The sequence below is a fragment of the Myotis lucifugus genome, unplaced genomic scaffold, assembly GCF_000147115.1.
Source record: "Myotis lucifugus unplaced genomic scaffold, Myoluc2.0 scaffold_189, whole genome shotgun sequence".
In the NCBI taxonomy this organism is placed as follows: Eukaryota; Metazoa; Chordata; class Mammalia; order Chiroptera; family Vespertilionidae; genus Myotis; species Myotis lucifugus.
The window spans coordinates 1,341,155-1,357,433 of record NW_005871237.1 but is presented as its reverse complement, the minus strand read 5'-3'; the positions used below and the strand labels follow the sequence as shown (position 1 = coordinate 1,357,433).

General features: G+C 40.4%; 1 protein-coding gene across 2 annotated transcripts in view; it reads left to right on the top strand.

Annotated features, from left to right (window-relative positions):
- The window catches only part of WIF1 (WNT inhibitory factor 1), a 70,935-nt gene that overhangs the window by 50,264 nt on the left and 4,392 nt on the right, over nt 1–16,279 (top strand). The window contains exons 4-9 of one of the 2 annotated variants that reach the window (XM_006096854.3): nt 1,908–2,048; nt 3,011–3,106; nt 4,115–4,210; nt 9,768–9,863; nt 15,425–15,520; nt 16,177–16,275. In XM_006096854.3, the coding sequence (XP_006096916.1) occupies nt 1,908–2,048; nt 3,011–3,106; nt 4,115–4,210; nt 9,768–9,863; nt 15,425–15,520; nt 16,177–16,275 (624 nt within the window). The remainder of the gene's footprint in view (nt 1–1,907; nt 2,049–3,010; nt 3,107–4,114; nt 4,211–9,767; nt 9,864–15,424; nt 15,521–16,176; nt 16,276–16,279) is intronic. The other variant, XM_006096855.3, reaches the window with a different exon arrangement.

Below are 16,279 nucleotides of genomic sequence, written 5' to 3'. Positions count from 1 at the left end.
CCAAAAAATGTTCCATGAGAAAAAATAAAGATTCATGATTGGACCAAAGTGAGATTATCACAGAGTTAGCGAGGAGAAAGAATCCCTTCATCAGCTCCTTTGCTTTCCAGCTGAACTGAGAGACCCCCACAATAGCTTTTTGTGTTTTGTAAACTGGCATTGTAAATATATAAGATTTCATTAAAGCGGGGTTTCTTTTCTTCCCTTCCTGCCTCCCTCCCTCGCTCCTTTTTTTCCTCCCTCCCTTCCTTCTCCCTCCCTCCCTCCCTCCTCCTCCCAAACTCACTCCCTCCCTCCCTTCCTTCCTTCCTTCCTTCCTTCCTTCCTTCCTTCCTTCCTTCTTTCCACCCATCTTTATTGTTGAAAGTATTTCATAGTCTTCCTTTTCCCCCATTAACCTCTTCCAGCCCGCTTCCGTCTCTCCCCCCCCTCCCCCCCCCGCCCCAGGCCCTCACCACCATATTGTCTGTATCCACAGGTTATGCATATATGCATATAAGTTCATTGGTTGACCTCTTCCCACCCACCTTCCCTCTGAGGTTAACAGTCTGTTCATGTTTCTATGAAAACAAGGCTTTCAATGGGGACGGTTTTACTTTGGAACTTCAGACACACCTTCAGCTTTCTCTTTTTATTCTGTTAAAATATCTGTATATCTTTTTCATCACATAATTGATTATTTGCAATGCTAACATCTTAAGGTTAAGGAGAACTGGAAATCCGTGTTACTTTGAGATTGGAACAGTAATGAACAGTGACAATGCCAAAATCTTGCGAGGAGTATTGGTTGCCAAAGCACGTTAAGATTGTATGACCAAGCTTGTGTGCAGTGACATATGGAAAAGAGCAGACCAATTTCCAGCTCATTTTTTCTTATAAACCTAAGGGAAAACTCTAAAGGGAAAGGATTTTTCTTGGCTTGGTATACCTTTCCCAAACTTGGCAGTAGCTATTACCTGCCACACAAAAACAAAGTGAAGCAAAATTTCATGTGTATATCCCGTAGCCGTATTTTTTCCTATTTCTAAGGAAGAACTAAAGTCTAATGGATCAGCTAGATCAGTCCCAGTAGATATGTTATGATAATCAAGTGGCTTTTAGACATTTACATGATCAGTCTCTCAGCCAGTGACTTGAGCCAATTCCCACCATTGGTGCCCTTCTCGCCCTCTCTGTTCAGCACCGTTAGTTCCTAAGTCAGCACATACACACCCTAAATGATGACTAGACTCACAAAATAGAAGCGGCCTCCTCTTTAGGAACCTAAACCGTTAGAAATAAGACTATCATGAGATTATTTTAATCACACCAACCTCTCTTCTAGATTCCCCAAGATATGAACACTTCTTAATATTAACCAATAGCCTGAGAAAATATTAACTTCATTAACTCAGTTCAGTGATTGGAGTCTAGTCTGATTTACAGAATATTTCCAAAGAAGGTACTTTGTCACTTTCAAGCACACAGAGTAAACTAGTGGGGTATTGCTTATAGGGCTTTATTTAATGGATTCTCAAATGCTGAGTTCTAGTTGTTTTTTGGATTATATGGAAGCTGGTGAAGATACCCACAAAATTTTTCCCCGTGACTAATTAATCTATGCTGCCTATTTGTACCTTTACTTTTCAGAGAAAATCTTTTTGGGATAGTACAAGTCAGACTACAAACAAAATATCCCAATTCCATATTAGTAGGGTAATCCATTCTTTCTCCACCCAACATCATGTACAAGTTCTGTGGAGAATGTCCAGATGATCAAAATGCACTCCCTACTTCAGTGGAGGTACAAGGATGTCAAATAATGAAATGTGAACATTATTGCTTTGTTCTTTGTCTCTCTTACCAGGATTTCTGTAAAACTGGAAGGGAATGGATAAACAATTTCTCAATACTTTCTTTTCCTTTAGTTGTTCAAGTTGGTTTCCCATGCCTTGGAAAACAAGATGGAGTGGCAGCATTTGAAGTGAATGTGATTGTAATGAATTCTGAAGGCAACACCATCCTACAAACGCCTCAGAATGCTATCTTCTTTAAAACGTGTCAACAAGGTAATCAGTGATGGTGACTCAAGAGAAAGGTCATAAGGCTTCCAGATGTGATTTGGGTCAAAAATTATAGGCAGGTAGGTAGGTAGATAAGTGTTAGTGTAATTATAATCATACCAATGGGAGGAGAGGGTGATACACACAGGGGCCAGTAACTGTACCTAGAAAGACTTTCTCTGCTTTGACACCACTCCTATTTTAGGAACTCTATACCTCCTTCAGAATGCCCTGCCTTCTTCCTCCCTCCTTCCCCTCGTCCAATGCAACCTTTGGGAGTCCTCAGGGGTATCTCACCCATGGTCATGACTTCCCCCCTTTTCTTGTTCTGGATCCTCATAGCAAGGTTGGCAGTCATAGCAGCAACTGCCACCCGTCAAGGCAACACTCCCCACCCCCCTGCCCAAAGCTCGGCGCTGCTGACTTCCATGGAGGACAGGGTGCCACCATTATGCTTGCGATCTCCACCAGGCAAAGGCACCTCGTCCCCACACTCTGGATGCCCACTTAAGCAGGCAGGCCTGGCTCCTTTCCCATCCTGGTACACACTTTTCCAGCGTAGAATTTAAGCTCTGGAAACTTTCCGTGCTGTAAAGATGCACCAAGAAAGAGATCATCCCACCCTCTGAGAGTGAATATTGAGAGCACGGTCATTCACTCCATTTCAGCATGAAGTTAAGGAGGTACAGTATATTGATAGGTGGGGGTGACGGCAGAATAAGGCTTCCTTTGCCTTCTTCCATGAGTCCCCTACTGTTCGAAGTCAGATTGAGAGATACACAATCTTATTTTGAAGAAGACTTGAAGTCCAAGTGGTTTAGAGAGAAAGGGGTAGAAGTATCGGTATTCAATGAATTATGATCATTGGTGCACTGCGGAAAAATGACCACTCCCTCTTCATGCTCGCTGTAGTTCACCCAACATTTCAAAGGTGTTCACTTAATCTTGTTTCTTTCTCTTTGGTGAAGCTGAATGCCCAGGAGGGTGCCGAAATGGAGGGTTTTGTAATGAGAGGCGTGTCTGTGAGTGCCCTGATGGATTCTATGGCCCTCACTGTGAGAAAGGTAAAGGCGCTTCCCTGGCTTGCTCCCTAAGGACATGGAGGGCACACAGGAGCCCCACATGAACTTTTAACACATCCCCTGAAATTATTTTTCTGGTCACATTATAAGGATTGACGAAATCTCCAAAAAGCCACAGAAGAGCTATTGAAAATTATTTCGTCTAGGAATGGTTTTTTGTTAAATCCAAATATGTGGTGACAGGGTCAGAGAACTTTGGCGCAACGTCTACATTTTTTGTGGCCACTCCTCCCTTTCCCTGACCCCGAAAAATATTAACGATTATATACACTATACTTTGACATTATCTTATAAAAGTTTTGAGTTTTTTTCACTCTACCTAAGTTGCATTTTAAAAGCTAGTATTCTGATTGATTTGAAAGTTGCTTCTCCAATTAAAAGTAACTTAATTCACAATTAAGTCTATCCCTGAGTTATGAAGTTTCTTTAAGGCAAAAAATAAAAAAAAGATGAATATCATTTGTGTAGTGGGTACATCCATTTAAGTGAAATCACTATTAAGGAAGTTACATGAAAAAAAGAGATAAAAAAAGAGAAAATGTGTATTAACCACAATATACTTAAATACTAAGAGTTTATTTGACCTAAATAATGAATATATTTTTCATTTTCAAAAAGTAAGAATTTGTCTTGTTTGCATTTTATTTTAGAAAATCAAGGAAATAGGGCAGGGAAAAAATATTTACAGTCTTAAGACTACATCTTAGTTGAAATAATAATTCTGGGCAAATTTTCATCAGTCATTCAAAGAGAACAATTCCAAAATTCTCTTCCATGAAAATGGTTAAAAAAAAACCATTATGAAAAAACATTCTTATTTATAGCACAAAAATAAATTTTAATTTAGAGAACTTACATCTCTTAAGAGTGACAGTTTTTTAGTCAACCAGCAAGCTTGAAAATGTAGACCTGTTATCGCATTGACATTTTTAAAATGCTGCTGCCCCAAAACCCTACTTGGCCTTAATCAGAGCTCTCTCTCCCTACTAGCCCTTTGCACACCACGATGTATGAATGGCGGGCTTTGTGTTACTCCTGGTTTCTGCATCTGCCCACCTGGATTCTATGGAGTCAATTGTGATAAAGGTAACAGGTGTTGTTGTTGTTTTTTAAGAACAAGGACCTTTCTGCTTTTTCTTGTTAATCCTCACACAAGGATATTTTTTTCCATTGATTTTTAGAAAGAATGGAAGGGAGGAAGGGAGGGGGAGAGACACAGAGAGAAACATGGATGTGAGAGAGACACACAAATTGGTTCCCTCCCACACATGCCCCGACAGGTCTGGGGCTCAAGCCTGCAACCCAGGTACTTGCCCCTGGGTATCAAACTCTCGACCCCTTGGTGCCCAGGCTGGTGCTCTAACCACTTAGCACACTGGCCAGGGCTCTATTTACTTTTTAAATGTTTGATAAAAGACATATTTAATATATCATCACTCTTAATAACAGTGTGTGTCACTTAGCTGGCTGCTGTAATAACTTCAACCTCAACTTATAGTGTAGCTTAACACGGTAAAAGTTTATTTTCACTTACAGAATGCTCCTGTGCAGGAATTACCTACCTGGTCAGTGGGCAGGACAGCTTTGCTCCATGCAGTGACTCAGGGACTCCGGGGCCTTCCATCTGTGGTCTTATCTAGAGTTTTGGAGCTCTTTGGATCCAGCCAATAAGCAGAGAAAGAGAGATTGGAGCAGGCACCACTTAAAAATAAAACACACACACACAAACCTGGCTCAGTAGTGACCCACAGAAGTTCCATACCTATTCCATAGGTAGGAATTAACCCCATGGTTCTCCCTAGATGCATGGAGAAATGTCATCCCTGGCAGAGCAGCTGTCTTCCACTGACAACTGTATGGAAGGGGAGCTGGATTTTTGTGAACTAGCTGTCCCTGCCACATGGGTTTTTGGTAGGTCCTAATCAGTTTTTTAAGACGGAGATGAAACAACCTGCTCCAAATTGCCTGGCCTAGAAGTCCACTGACCCCCAGTTCAATGCTCTGTTTACAGATCACATCCCTGAGAGATCAGGTTCCACCTCCTATAATGCAGCATCACAGCCAGAGTTTACTCTTAAAAAGTGAACTCAAACTCAGTCCTAACTATTATTGAATGATTTATACTCTTTACAAGATACCTATGTTGCCCAGTTCACATCTTTTATGGAAAAAGATTAAATAATATACTGCAAAGGGTATTCATTTAATGAAATTGTCCTTGTGTTAAAAGTGATGGTTGCATGAGTAGAGCACTATTTTTAAAATAAATATATGCTTGAAATAAAATGAGTGTTATTTTTTAGAAATGTCTCTTCAGTGATAATGCAGTTAGCACCAATTAAGACTGAAATGAGCAGCTTTAAAAAATAAATAATAAAAGGAAGAAAAGCTAAAGAAAAGAGCATGAGTCAGAATAAAAATTGCCTGATATTTTCTGATACAGAGTACTTTCATACAATTATCTGACTTTATTCCCAACAACTTTTGAGATATGTAAAATGTTACCCATCACTTTCCCAGTTAAATGAGGTTTACAGAGCTTGAGGGGCTTGGTTCATGTCTTCCACTGTACCATGTTGACACTCAGGCCACCTGTTTCAGGCCCTGGTTCCTCCAGGAGTCACTCTGGATCTGGGCAAATATCTCGATATCTCTGTAGGTCCTGCTTTTCCCATTCCTTAACTGGAAATTAACCATTGACCCCTGATCCTCCACCCCACAGCTAATTGAGATAATATGTGAGACCATCTCTACCTTTTATTTTTAAACGAGAGGCCCGATGCACGAAGATTCGTGCAAGAATGGGCCTTCCTTCCCCTGGCTGCCGGCACCGCCTTCACTCCGGCCGGAGCCGTCTTTATGCCTTCGCTCCGGCCTGGAGCCGCCTTTCCGCCTTCCCACACTGCCCAGAGGCCTGGAGCGGCTGGGGAGGTGAGGAACGCCCCCGGCCACTCAGCGCCTGCATATGCAAATTAACCTTCCATCTTTGTTGGGTTAATTTGCATACTCACTCTTGATTGGCTGGTGGGCATCACGAAGGTATGGCCAATTTGCATCTTTCTCTTTTATTAGTGTAGATAATCGTTTAAAAGTAGAGCATTGGGTTAGAAACAATTTAAAAATTTTGTATTCATAAAAATTAAGCACTGATGACACTGATAATAATTAACAGCCAGTGGGTAAAATTCTTTATTGTGAATCTTTGTGTTTTTTTTACTTGTCTAAATTTAGTATTTAGCATCTCTGCTATTTCAAAATTGGGCATTTCTTGAAGCTGAATTAAATTCATGTTATATCGAAACTATTAGGAAATAAAGCAAATCCTTCAAAGATTTGGATGAGGAACTCAGGCATTAACAGGTTTAACAACATTTGTGAGCCCTGCTTACCTAGATATGGCTGTTATTGATGTAGGTTGCACAGTGTAATGTCAGTGGCATTGTTTTTTCTATCGGTATGGGTTCACAAACACTACATGATCACTGTTGGAGGAAAATATCTATATTCCAGTACATTTTACACTTGGAAATATTTTACCTTTAAATGAAAAGTTTTCCTCCTGTTAGATTCCAAATAATTTTTAAAATTCTTTTAGAAAATCTGTTGAAATTTCATTTGGTCTCACTAGAGACCAGGGAACATTAAAAAACATTGTATTACTCCCTCAACAAAAAATGCTTTTATTGTTTAGAGGGAATATAGAGCTTCTGAAAAACGGTTTAATTACTGGCATGGAGCTAGACCTTCGCTCTATATATTTAAAGAAACATTAAAGAGTAATTTTCATTGGCTCTTGGAACATCAGGCACAAATTTCAGGAACTGAGTAGTTAAGTATTGGCCTGTGTATGCTCCGTGCCTGTGAAAGTCACTTACTGTCTGCGGTTCATTTTTCTGGTCAAGAATGATCGCACAGCAGAAATGTTGATGAGCTTGGTCAGGATAGTAACATATTATGCAAATAATAAGAGTGTGGCCAGACTCTATGACCAGCTTTGTCATATTCTGTAACTTTCAAATAAGCTCCCAGGTTCACTGCATTCTACATGTTAATAAGGGACAGTGCCCAGAGGGCTGCAGCCAAGTGGGCACTGATCCTGATGTTTTCACATCATATTATCGCCAGGAGAAGCTGGGACCAGTGGGGAGACAGGAAACACTCACAGACTCAACTTCCAGCCCTAACAATCCTAGCACCAAGTAGCAAAGAGGAAACTCTAACAGCCGGTTCTCCTAAATCCAAATTCTGAATCCTATACCCAAATGCTGCTGCTCCCCTCCCTCGCCACCCCGCCTCTCCCTGCCTCTACGCTAGGAGGATTGATTTTGCCTAAATGAGTACATCATTGTCTTAAGCTGAGAGATACTTAGGATTTTAAACAAAAACATTTCTCATTTATGATAGTCATAGAACATTCTAGTTGGACTTCTTTTCCACAAAGAAAGCACACACTTATGACTTTTGGATTGCCTTTCTGATTTTCCTACTGAAAGGTTACTTCAGCTTTTGTTCATCTATAGCCAACTTTGGCCTGTTTTATATAGGACAAGAACAAATAGGCTATATAACTGGAATTGCTGAGAATCTGAGAATCCAAGCTTTTATTTTAATCTCTTTTATAGAATGAGCCAACTTGGATATTTTTAGATATTTGCTCCTTCCTCCCCTTCCCCGTCCCCATTTCTATCCTCCCTCTATTTTAGGTGCCAGTGAACAGTCAAATTTCAGACATTGACACCGAGAGAGGGTTTAGTGCGAATCCCACAGTCGATTTTTACCTGGATGGCCCAGTGAATTGGACGCCCACAATAATATACCCAAGTTCTTCATCCCTGGCTCATGCTGCTGCCACTTCCCTGCCTATGGGGCCTCACGAGGGTCGGCAGGCTGTCTCTTCCTGAGTACAGTGATCCTTTCTTCCAAACACCATAAAAAGTCGAATTTTAAAAAATCCCTTTTACATAAGATGAATCTCTGAAAAAAAAGTTGCTTTCTCCTTTGTTGGATCTGAATACTTAGGACTTCTCTTTCTTTTACCTATTTCAACTTTGAAAGTTTTCTTCATTTTCCTTTTCCTTTAGCTTAAAAAAGGAAGGGGGGTGTTTTCCATGGAGCATTATGTGGAAGTAGGACATTACTTCCCTTTAGACATTGTATTTCTTCCTTTCACTATTGCAAACAGCTTTTAAGGCAAATCTGGCTCAAGAATCTGTATAATAAAGAGCCAGGGTCGTAACGACTGAAGGCTCGACCAGACCGGAAGTCAGTGCTGGGTTGCTGTGGTGACCCAGCACTGATTGGGGCCGCTGTGGGCACCCCAACCCAGCACTGACTGCCTAGGGGGCTGCGGATCAGGCCCAGAGAGAGGCCTGCAGAGAGAGAGAGGCAGGGTCTGATCTGTAGCCTCTGTGGCAGCCGTTGATCAGAACTTGCCTCTCTTTCTCTGCCAGCCTGGCCAACAGCTGCACCTCCATTTCTCTCCAGGCCTCCACAGGGGCTGCTGATCAGCCCCGCCTTTCTGATCAGGCCCTGTTTTGATAGGCCCAGAGACACTGACTGGCATAGAAACTGACCAGTCAGAACCAAGTCTGGGTCAACTGTGAGGAGCCAATGGCTGCCTAGGAGGCGGAGCTTTTGACGCTGACTGGCATAGAAACTGACTAATCAGAACCAAATTGGCTGGCAGAGGAGGGCAGTTGGGGCGAGATCAGATCAGCAGGGGAGGGCAGTTAGGGGTGATCAGGCAGGCAGGGGAGAGCAGTTAGGGGTGAGATCAGGCCGGTAGGGGAGGGCCATTGGGGGTGAGATCAGGCTGGCAAGGGAGGGCAGTTAGGGGTGATCAGGCAGGCAGAGGCAGTTAGGGGCGATCAGACAAGCAGGCAGAGGGGTTAGGGGCAATCAGGCAGGCAGGCAGGTGAATTGTTAGGAGCCAGTGGTCCCAAATTGTGAGAGGGGTGTCTGACCTGTGGGATGGGGCCTAAACCGGTGGTCGGACATCCCCCGAGGGCTCCCCAATTGGAGTGGGGGCAGGCTGGGCTGAGAGAACCCCTACTCCATGCACGAATTTCGTGCACCATGCCTCTAGTACTAATATAAGTGAGGAGCTTTGCAAAGGGTCCACTGAGTGTCACCTTAACTGGAGAGGAGGTGACATGAATTGGGTTTGGGCAGGGTGAAAGCTGAAGATGTAGTCCAAACAAATTTCTTTGTAGGGTTATATTTTACTTTAAAAATCATGCAAAATTTCTATCATATCCATATAGCTTTATGTTTGTTTTACATAAAAGCAATGTTTTAATTTCTAAAAAAATGCGGGGGATTTATAGTGGTCTTCTTTTAAGGGTATAGATATTTATAAGAAAATAAAAAATAATTTTTTACACACTGTATCTCTTTCCACTAAGATGTAACCCCTCGGGGTGGGTACTATATAGCATGCATGGTATCCTATTATGTTGTTGGAGTCTGCATATGGTCAGGCAGTTGGTTCCAATTCCTGTATTTGAAAAGTGGTGTACTTTACTACATACGTAAATAGGTGAGAAGCAGATGCCTCCAAAGTATCACCTAACTGTAAGTGAAGTTTTCTCTTCTTTAGATTTAACCTACCATCTAACGCAATACCCTGTTATCATTCTCACAGCGAACTGCTCAACTACCTGCTTTAATGGAGGGACCTGTTTCTACCCTGGAAAGTGTATTTGCCCTCCAGGACTAGAGGGAGAACAGTGTGAAATAAGTGAGTATTGGCCCTCTGCATTCTCTTTTATTTTCAGGGACCTTAGCAACTCCATCTAACCCTTTATGTTAGCAATCTGAAGCCCAGAGACAATGAATCGCTTGTCCAAGGTCTCAGGCCAGTGGTTTATTTTCACTACACTCAGCCCCCATTCACTTGGCTAAAGGTGGGGCAGAGTGACATAGCTCAGCTCAGGTGACTCAGAGCAAAGGCTCTCTGACTCAGTTACGTCTGGGTGTGGGCTACTCAGCATGCTGCATTGTTCTTGGTGATTTTGGCCCCCTCTCATGTGCAGAGCCTGTAGTTCAGCCTAGAGATGTAGACCAGAGCTTTGAGACAGCTGGCATTTGCTCAACTACCTGTACACAATAGAGTCTTTTCTCTTCTACTCACAGCCACATTTCCCAAACTTTTCTCTTAAATGGGTTCCCGAGCTGAGTAGCTCATCTAAGAGAAAAGGGCAGACTCAAGAAAAAGGAGAAAAAGGGTACCCAGCAATAAAGAAGAACAAACTAATAGCACACACCACAACATGAATGACTCACACAGAAGTTAAGTAAAAGGAGCTAGACACAAAAACATTCATACTGCATGATTCCATTTTTATGAAGTTCAAGAACAGTCAAAACTAATGGATGATGGTAGAAATCAGAGTAGTGGTTGGGGCACAAAGGAACTTGATGGGCTGCCAAAAATGCTCTGTATCTTGATTGATGAAGTGTCACAGGAGTGTTTTATTTATGTAAAAAAATAGTTGAGCTGTAAACTTAAGATTGGGGCATGTTAAGCCTTCACTATATATTAGCCATGCTCCAATACAAAAAAAATAAAAATTTACAAGTAGAATGTGGTAGATAATCATTGTTTTGGGAATCAGGACATCAAACTGCCTGTCCTGGCTTTGCCACCTACCATCCATGTAATCCTCAGCAAGTCACTGACGTTCTCTATTAAACTCAGAAATGAGCCGACTCCATTCTCGGTGGCTTTATGATCCAGAAGGCAGATAACATGGAAGCTCTGCTCAGGAAGGCGCAAAAGCAATGTGAGCGTGTCTGCGGAGGGTGCTGTGTCCCTGCCTTTCTGGCGGTTCTGGAATATGGCATTTTCATTTCCAGCCACATTATATCTGTAGAACACCACTGCATTTGGTACAGTCATAGTTTCTGAAGTTGTGGGTTCAAAATTGAATAAAACCGACTTCCTATTTTAACTTTCAACTTCTAATTTATTTGTGGGTTTTTGTACTTTAATGAGTACTAGATGAAGTAACCATTTTTTATAGAGTTCACATGAAATACCTCTGAAGTTTCCATAGAACATGTAATTAACTGTCAGGATGTGGTTCTGTTCTTATTAGTGACCCAGCTCTGATAAAGGTATCTGTGAGCTCACTCCCCTCAATTTTGCCCTTTACTTATGCTCAGACTTTGCATAGTTAGTTGGTTCATGTTTATGAATCTTTGTTTTATGGGCTCATTTCTCTTCATATAAGTGTGCCCTTTCATGCTCTCAGGTTTATGACCTTTCCATTGGCAGTAACAGTGTTTTCTATTCTTATTTTTTTTTTTCCCTATCTGCACCAAAAATGTGGGCCTTTGAAAGCTCCTGATTATCCCTATCATAAATCATATTCAAATCCTTTTAGGAAATTTTCTGTTTCAATTACAGGAGCCACATTACCAGAAAAAGGTGGAAATAGGTCTCGAATAGAAGTACCTCTGGTGTAATAGAGACAAAAAGTTTAATTATGTATTCTTTAAAAAAAAACAACAACCTGTGTTTTTATGGGATACCTCAGAAAATAAAGGAGAAATTAAGAGAAAATTTAAAAGCAAATAAAAGAAATAACTTCCAACTATAATAACTGCTTTACAATCTTTTGTAATTCTTTGAATTCTGGAGTATTCTCTCATAGCTGGGCCATTGATGAAACAGTTCCTTGAGTTAAATAATGCTATTATTTTATGTATTCTTATTTTTTAATTGATATAGTTCACATGCCATAAAATTTACCATTGTAAAGTATGCAATTCGGTATATTCACAAAATCATGCAGCACTTCTAGCTAATACCAAAACATGCCATCACCCCGAAAGAAAACCCTGTACCCATTAGCATTCACTCCTTATTTCCCTCTTCTCAAGACCCTGGAAACCACTAATCTACATTCTCTGTCTTTAGATTTTCCTATTCCTACTCATATAATCATATAACATACGGCCATTTGTGTCTGACTTCTTTCACTTAGCATGATATTTTCAAGGTTCCTCCATATTGTAGCTTATATCATGCTTCCTTTTAATTTCTGGATAATATTCCATTGTATGGCTATACCAACCTCATTTTGTTTACCCATTCATCAATTGATGGACATTTGTTTGTTTCCTCTTTGGGCTATTATGAATAATGCTTATATGAACATTCATGTATAAGTTTTGTGTGAACGTATGGGTCTCTTGAGTCTCTAGGAGTAGAATTGCCAGACCGTATGTTAATTCTATATTTAATTTTTGGAGGAGCTGCCAAACTATTTTCTAAAGAGGCTGTGCCATTTTACATTCCCTCCAGTAAGGTACAAGGGTTCCAATTTCTCTACATCCTTGCCAACACTTGTTATTTATGGTCTTTTTAAGTGAAAATATATATGTTGATATTATCTATATTTTCTTTTTTTCTGGCCTCTATTAGGATTGATATTTTCTCAAATTTCATTCTGACTTGATTATAAGAAACATTTGTAGGTTAACAAATAAGACCATGAGTAGAGGTATCTGGATGTAATATATATTTATTATTATTTAAGGTGTATAGATTTCCCTAAAATTTTAATGACCCTTCAATTAAATTAATGACACCGATTAATTATACTGTATGGTAAATGGGTTTTTAAAATAACTTCATGGGTTCTTATGATTATAAAAGTTCTCTGTAAAAATTTTAGAGTATTGAATGAAATAATCACAATCACCCATAATCCTAAAACCCAGAGATGATGACTGTTGGTAATTATTGTAAACCTTTCTAATCTTTTTCTATGTGAAGTGGAGTAGCAAATTGAAGGTGTCCCACAATCCAATGGGTGGAGGAAGTTTAATTCTTTATTTTGTCAAGATTTCATTGTCCTCACTGGACTCATCCACCAAAAAATGCTAACTGTTCAAACTTAATCAAATCTGTTTGTCTCCAGCAATTCTTTTTGGTAATCTTTCAAGTTGACTCAATTTTCCACTATCTAATGGATAGAATTTGGTTATAAAATATTTTCAGGAAAAAGAAGTCAATATTAAAGATACTTATGAGCCTTTGAATTTTAAAACAATCAATCTTCATGAGATTTTGGCTTCATGAGGTTTGATCTCGGAGTGGCCTTCTGACAGCTGCCTGCAGTCACATTTCTGTCGTGTGATAACCAGGAGAGAATGTCCTCCTTCCTGGCTGCCGTGAACCTCTTGCCAAGGAAACATAAGGCCCAGGGAGTCCATGAAAAAGTCCTCTCCACCAATCATTCTCTATGTGACCACGTTCACTTCTCATAGAACATGGTTTCAGTTGGGCTTACCAAGTATTTCCCAATAAGTACTCGATCTTTTCTGCCATATCATTATTGTCCCACATCTTGCTTTCTTGAAAAACCTCAGTGCATTGCAGAATACTGTGATATGATCCAATTTTGTGTATATGATAGAGTCAGATTTTTAAAAATGCAAACAGACATTCAGAGTTAGGTATTCCTTTTCTTTAGGGAAAGGTTAGGATCTTAACCAAATAGTAAGCGCTATTCTTTGTATCCAAACCCAGCAAAAAGGACCCTTTTGGGTTTTTAATGGTCAACAATAAGATAGTATTCTATTATTAAGGTTGTTTTAATAATTAAGGTTGTTCCTGTTTCTGGAACACCCATGCATCAGAAAAACCTAAAGGTCTAATAGCATCCTAGGTTTTTGAGAGATTCTAATATCTCAATGTTAAGTCTATATTGTCTCACCATGACCAAATGCTGCTTCATTTGGCTTATATGTGAAGAAAGTCCTTTTGGATAAGTAAAAGGAAAAGAAAAGTGTGTTTTTAGCAAAATGATTTTCATAATGGAATTCACTTCATGTTTGTTAAGCATAGTGCTTGTCGGTAAACTATTATAGTAGTTCACTTGTTTCAAAGCTTCATTTGACCATAAAAGAACTTAGAGAAGGAAAGGTGGGTTGTTATTTTAGGATAAAGATTTAATTTCTTCTCCTTATGTATTGAGGCCTTTGCAGTGAGTATTCTGCTAAAGTGGAAAAGAACAACAACAATAACAAAAATACGTATATCCAAACTCCTCCACTACCAAAATCTACTGGCTGTTTGCTCTTTGCAACATATTGTGCCAGTTACAGGATGTGGTTTCAGCTCTGTGTGGACAGACCTTTCTCTTGTACTTCTTCAAAAAATTCAGCCTTAGGATGGCAAATTCTAGGTTGCAGAGGGATAGTAAGTAGCTTCTGGAGTAAAAAGAAAATTATTATATAGTTTTTACATCTAAGGCCCTATTCAGCTCTAAAATCCTGTGATTCAAAGATCTGTGAAAACATTAGCAATACTCATTTGGCATATAGATTTTTTTAAAAAGGAAGAAGAATGATGTATTATTAAGGACTGAGATATTCCAGAAAAATGCACAGGTGTGGTATCAAGGCACCTTCTGTGCTCCTCTGACACCTTTCTCAGCCAGCCTTTCACTCCAGCCACTACTGCGACAACCTGATTTTCACACGAATAACCTGATTGCACCTCATCTTAGCTGTTCCAGTTCTCTTGCTTTCCATTCATACTCCCCTGAGTCCTAAAAAAATACCGCCTGTACTCACACAGTTGCAGAATGGAAGCACAAGGAAGTTATCCTATGGGGTGACCCCTGACCAGTGGGACAGAGGTGCTGATGAATAGATGCTCCCCTCTCCCTTCTTTGAGGAGACTTGAAGGTGCCATCTACAGGGCTCCTCAGCAGGACGCAGTAGGGTAGAACCCGATTGCCACAGTGATGCCTCACTCACAGACATACTTTTGTGTTGGCTTTCCCTTCAGTTCCACTCTTCCCATTCCCCATTCCTGTTTCCTAGGATCACTTCCCCAAATAAACTATGTGCATGTAAGCCCTCCTTTCTGGAGAATCTTAGGCTACAACAGATGCTATCAGGGACAGGTGTCAGCCTGCTTTCAGAACGCAAAGGAAAGATCATTTACAGGGTCATCCTATCTCAGCTGTTAGTATATCTTAAATTCTAAGGGCTTATGAATCAATTAAAATATTGTTTATGAAAAAGTAATGTAAAGATAGCATTTGGGCAACACATTAATTGTAAAAGATATATATTCAAAATTATAAGTAAAAATACTAGCCTGTTCGTTCCAAAAAGAAATTCAAGCAGAATCAAAGCCAGATTAAATCTGAAATAAATGGAAATAACTGCCATTTAGTAGCTTTATCCTCCCAAAGCCTGGCAGTTTCTTTGAAAAATGTAATTACCTCTGAATGAAACACGGAGTTCCTTGCTTACTTGCATTCTTCTCTGTTTCAGGCAAATGCCCACAACCCTGTCGAAATGGAGGTAAATGCATTGGTAAAAGCAAATGTAAGTGCTCCAAAGGTTACCAAGGAGACCTCTGTTCAAAGCGTAAGTACCCCGTACACATGGGTCTGGGGAAGGGATTATGAAAGTAGCCATAGTCTTGTGCTACATAACTTCTGTGCCTGCTGCATGTTACCTAGACATGAACCTTTCTTCCCGGACACATAGGTTTCCTATATGTAGACTAAAAACGTCGTATGAAATTCACACATGTATAAAAAGTTAGACACTCCTGCTGAGTGTCTCTTCTGAATGAGAAGCATCAAACTTAGTTTAAGATCACTCTCAGAGCCAAAACCCGTTTGGCTCAGTGGATAGAGCATCAGCCTGCGGACTGAAGGGTCCCAGGTTCGATTCCAGTCGGGGGCATGTGCCTGGGTTGCGGGCACATCCCCAGTAGGAGATGTGCAGGAGGCAGCTGATCCATGTTTCTCTCTCATCGATGTTTCTAGCTCTCTATCTCTGTCCCTTCCTCTCTGTAAAAAATTAATAAAAATATATTTAAAAAAAAAAAAGATCACTCTCAGGACCTTCTCAGTAAGTCCCAAACCAACTTGGAGCTGAAGATTGACAGGAAAAAAAGAAATGAGGGGATGAGGCCAACACTAACACATTCTAAAGAACAGCAAGAAAAACAGCTGTGTATTTCTGTTGAGAAATGAAAGCTCAGGAAACATCCTTTTTATCTCCTTTGATTCTAGCTGTCTGCGAGCCTGGCTGTGGGACACACGGAACCTGCCATGAGCCCAACAAATGCCAGTGTCAGGAAGGCTGGCATGGAAGACACTGCATAAAAGTGAGTGA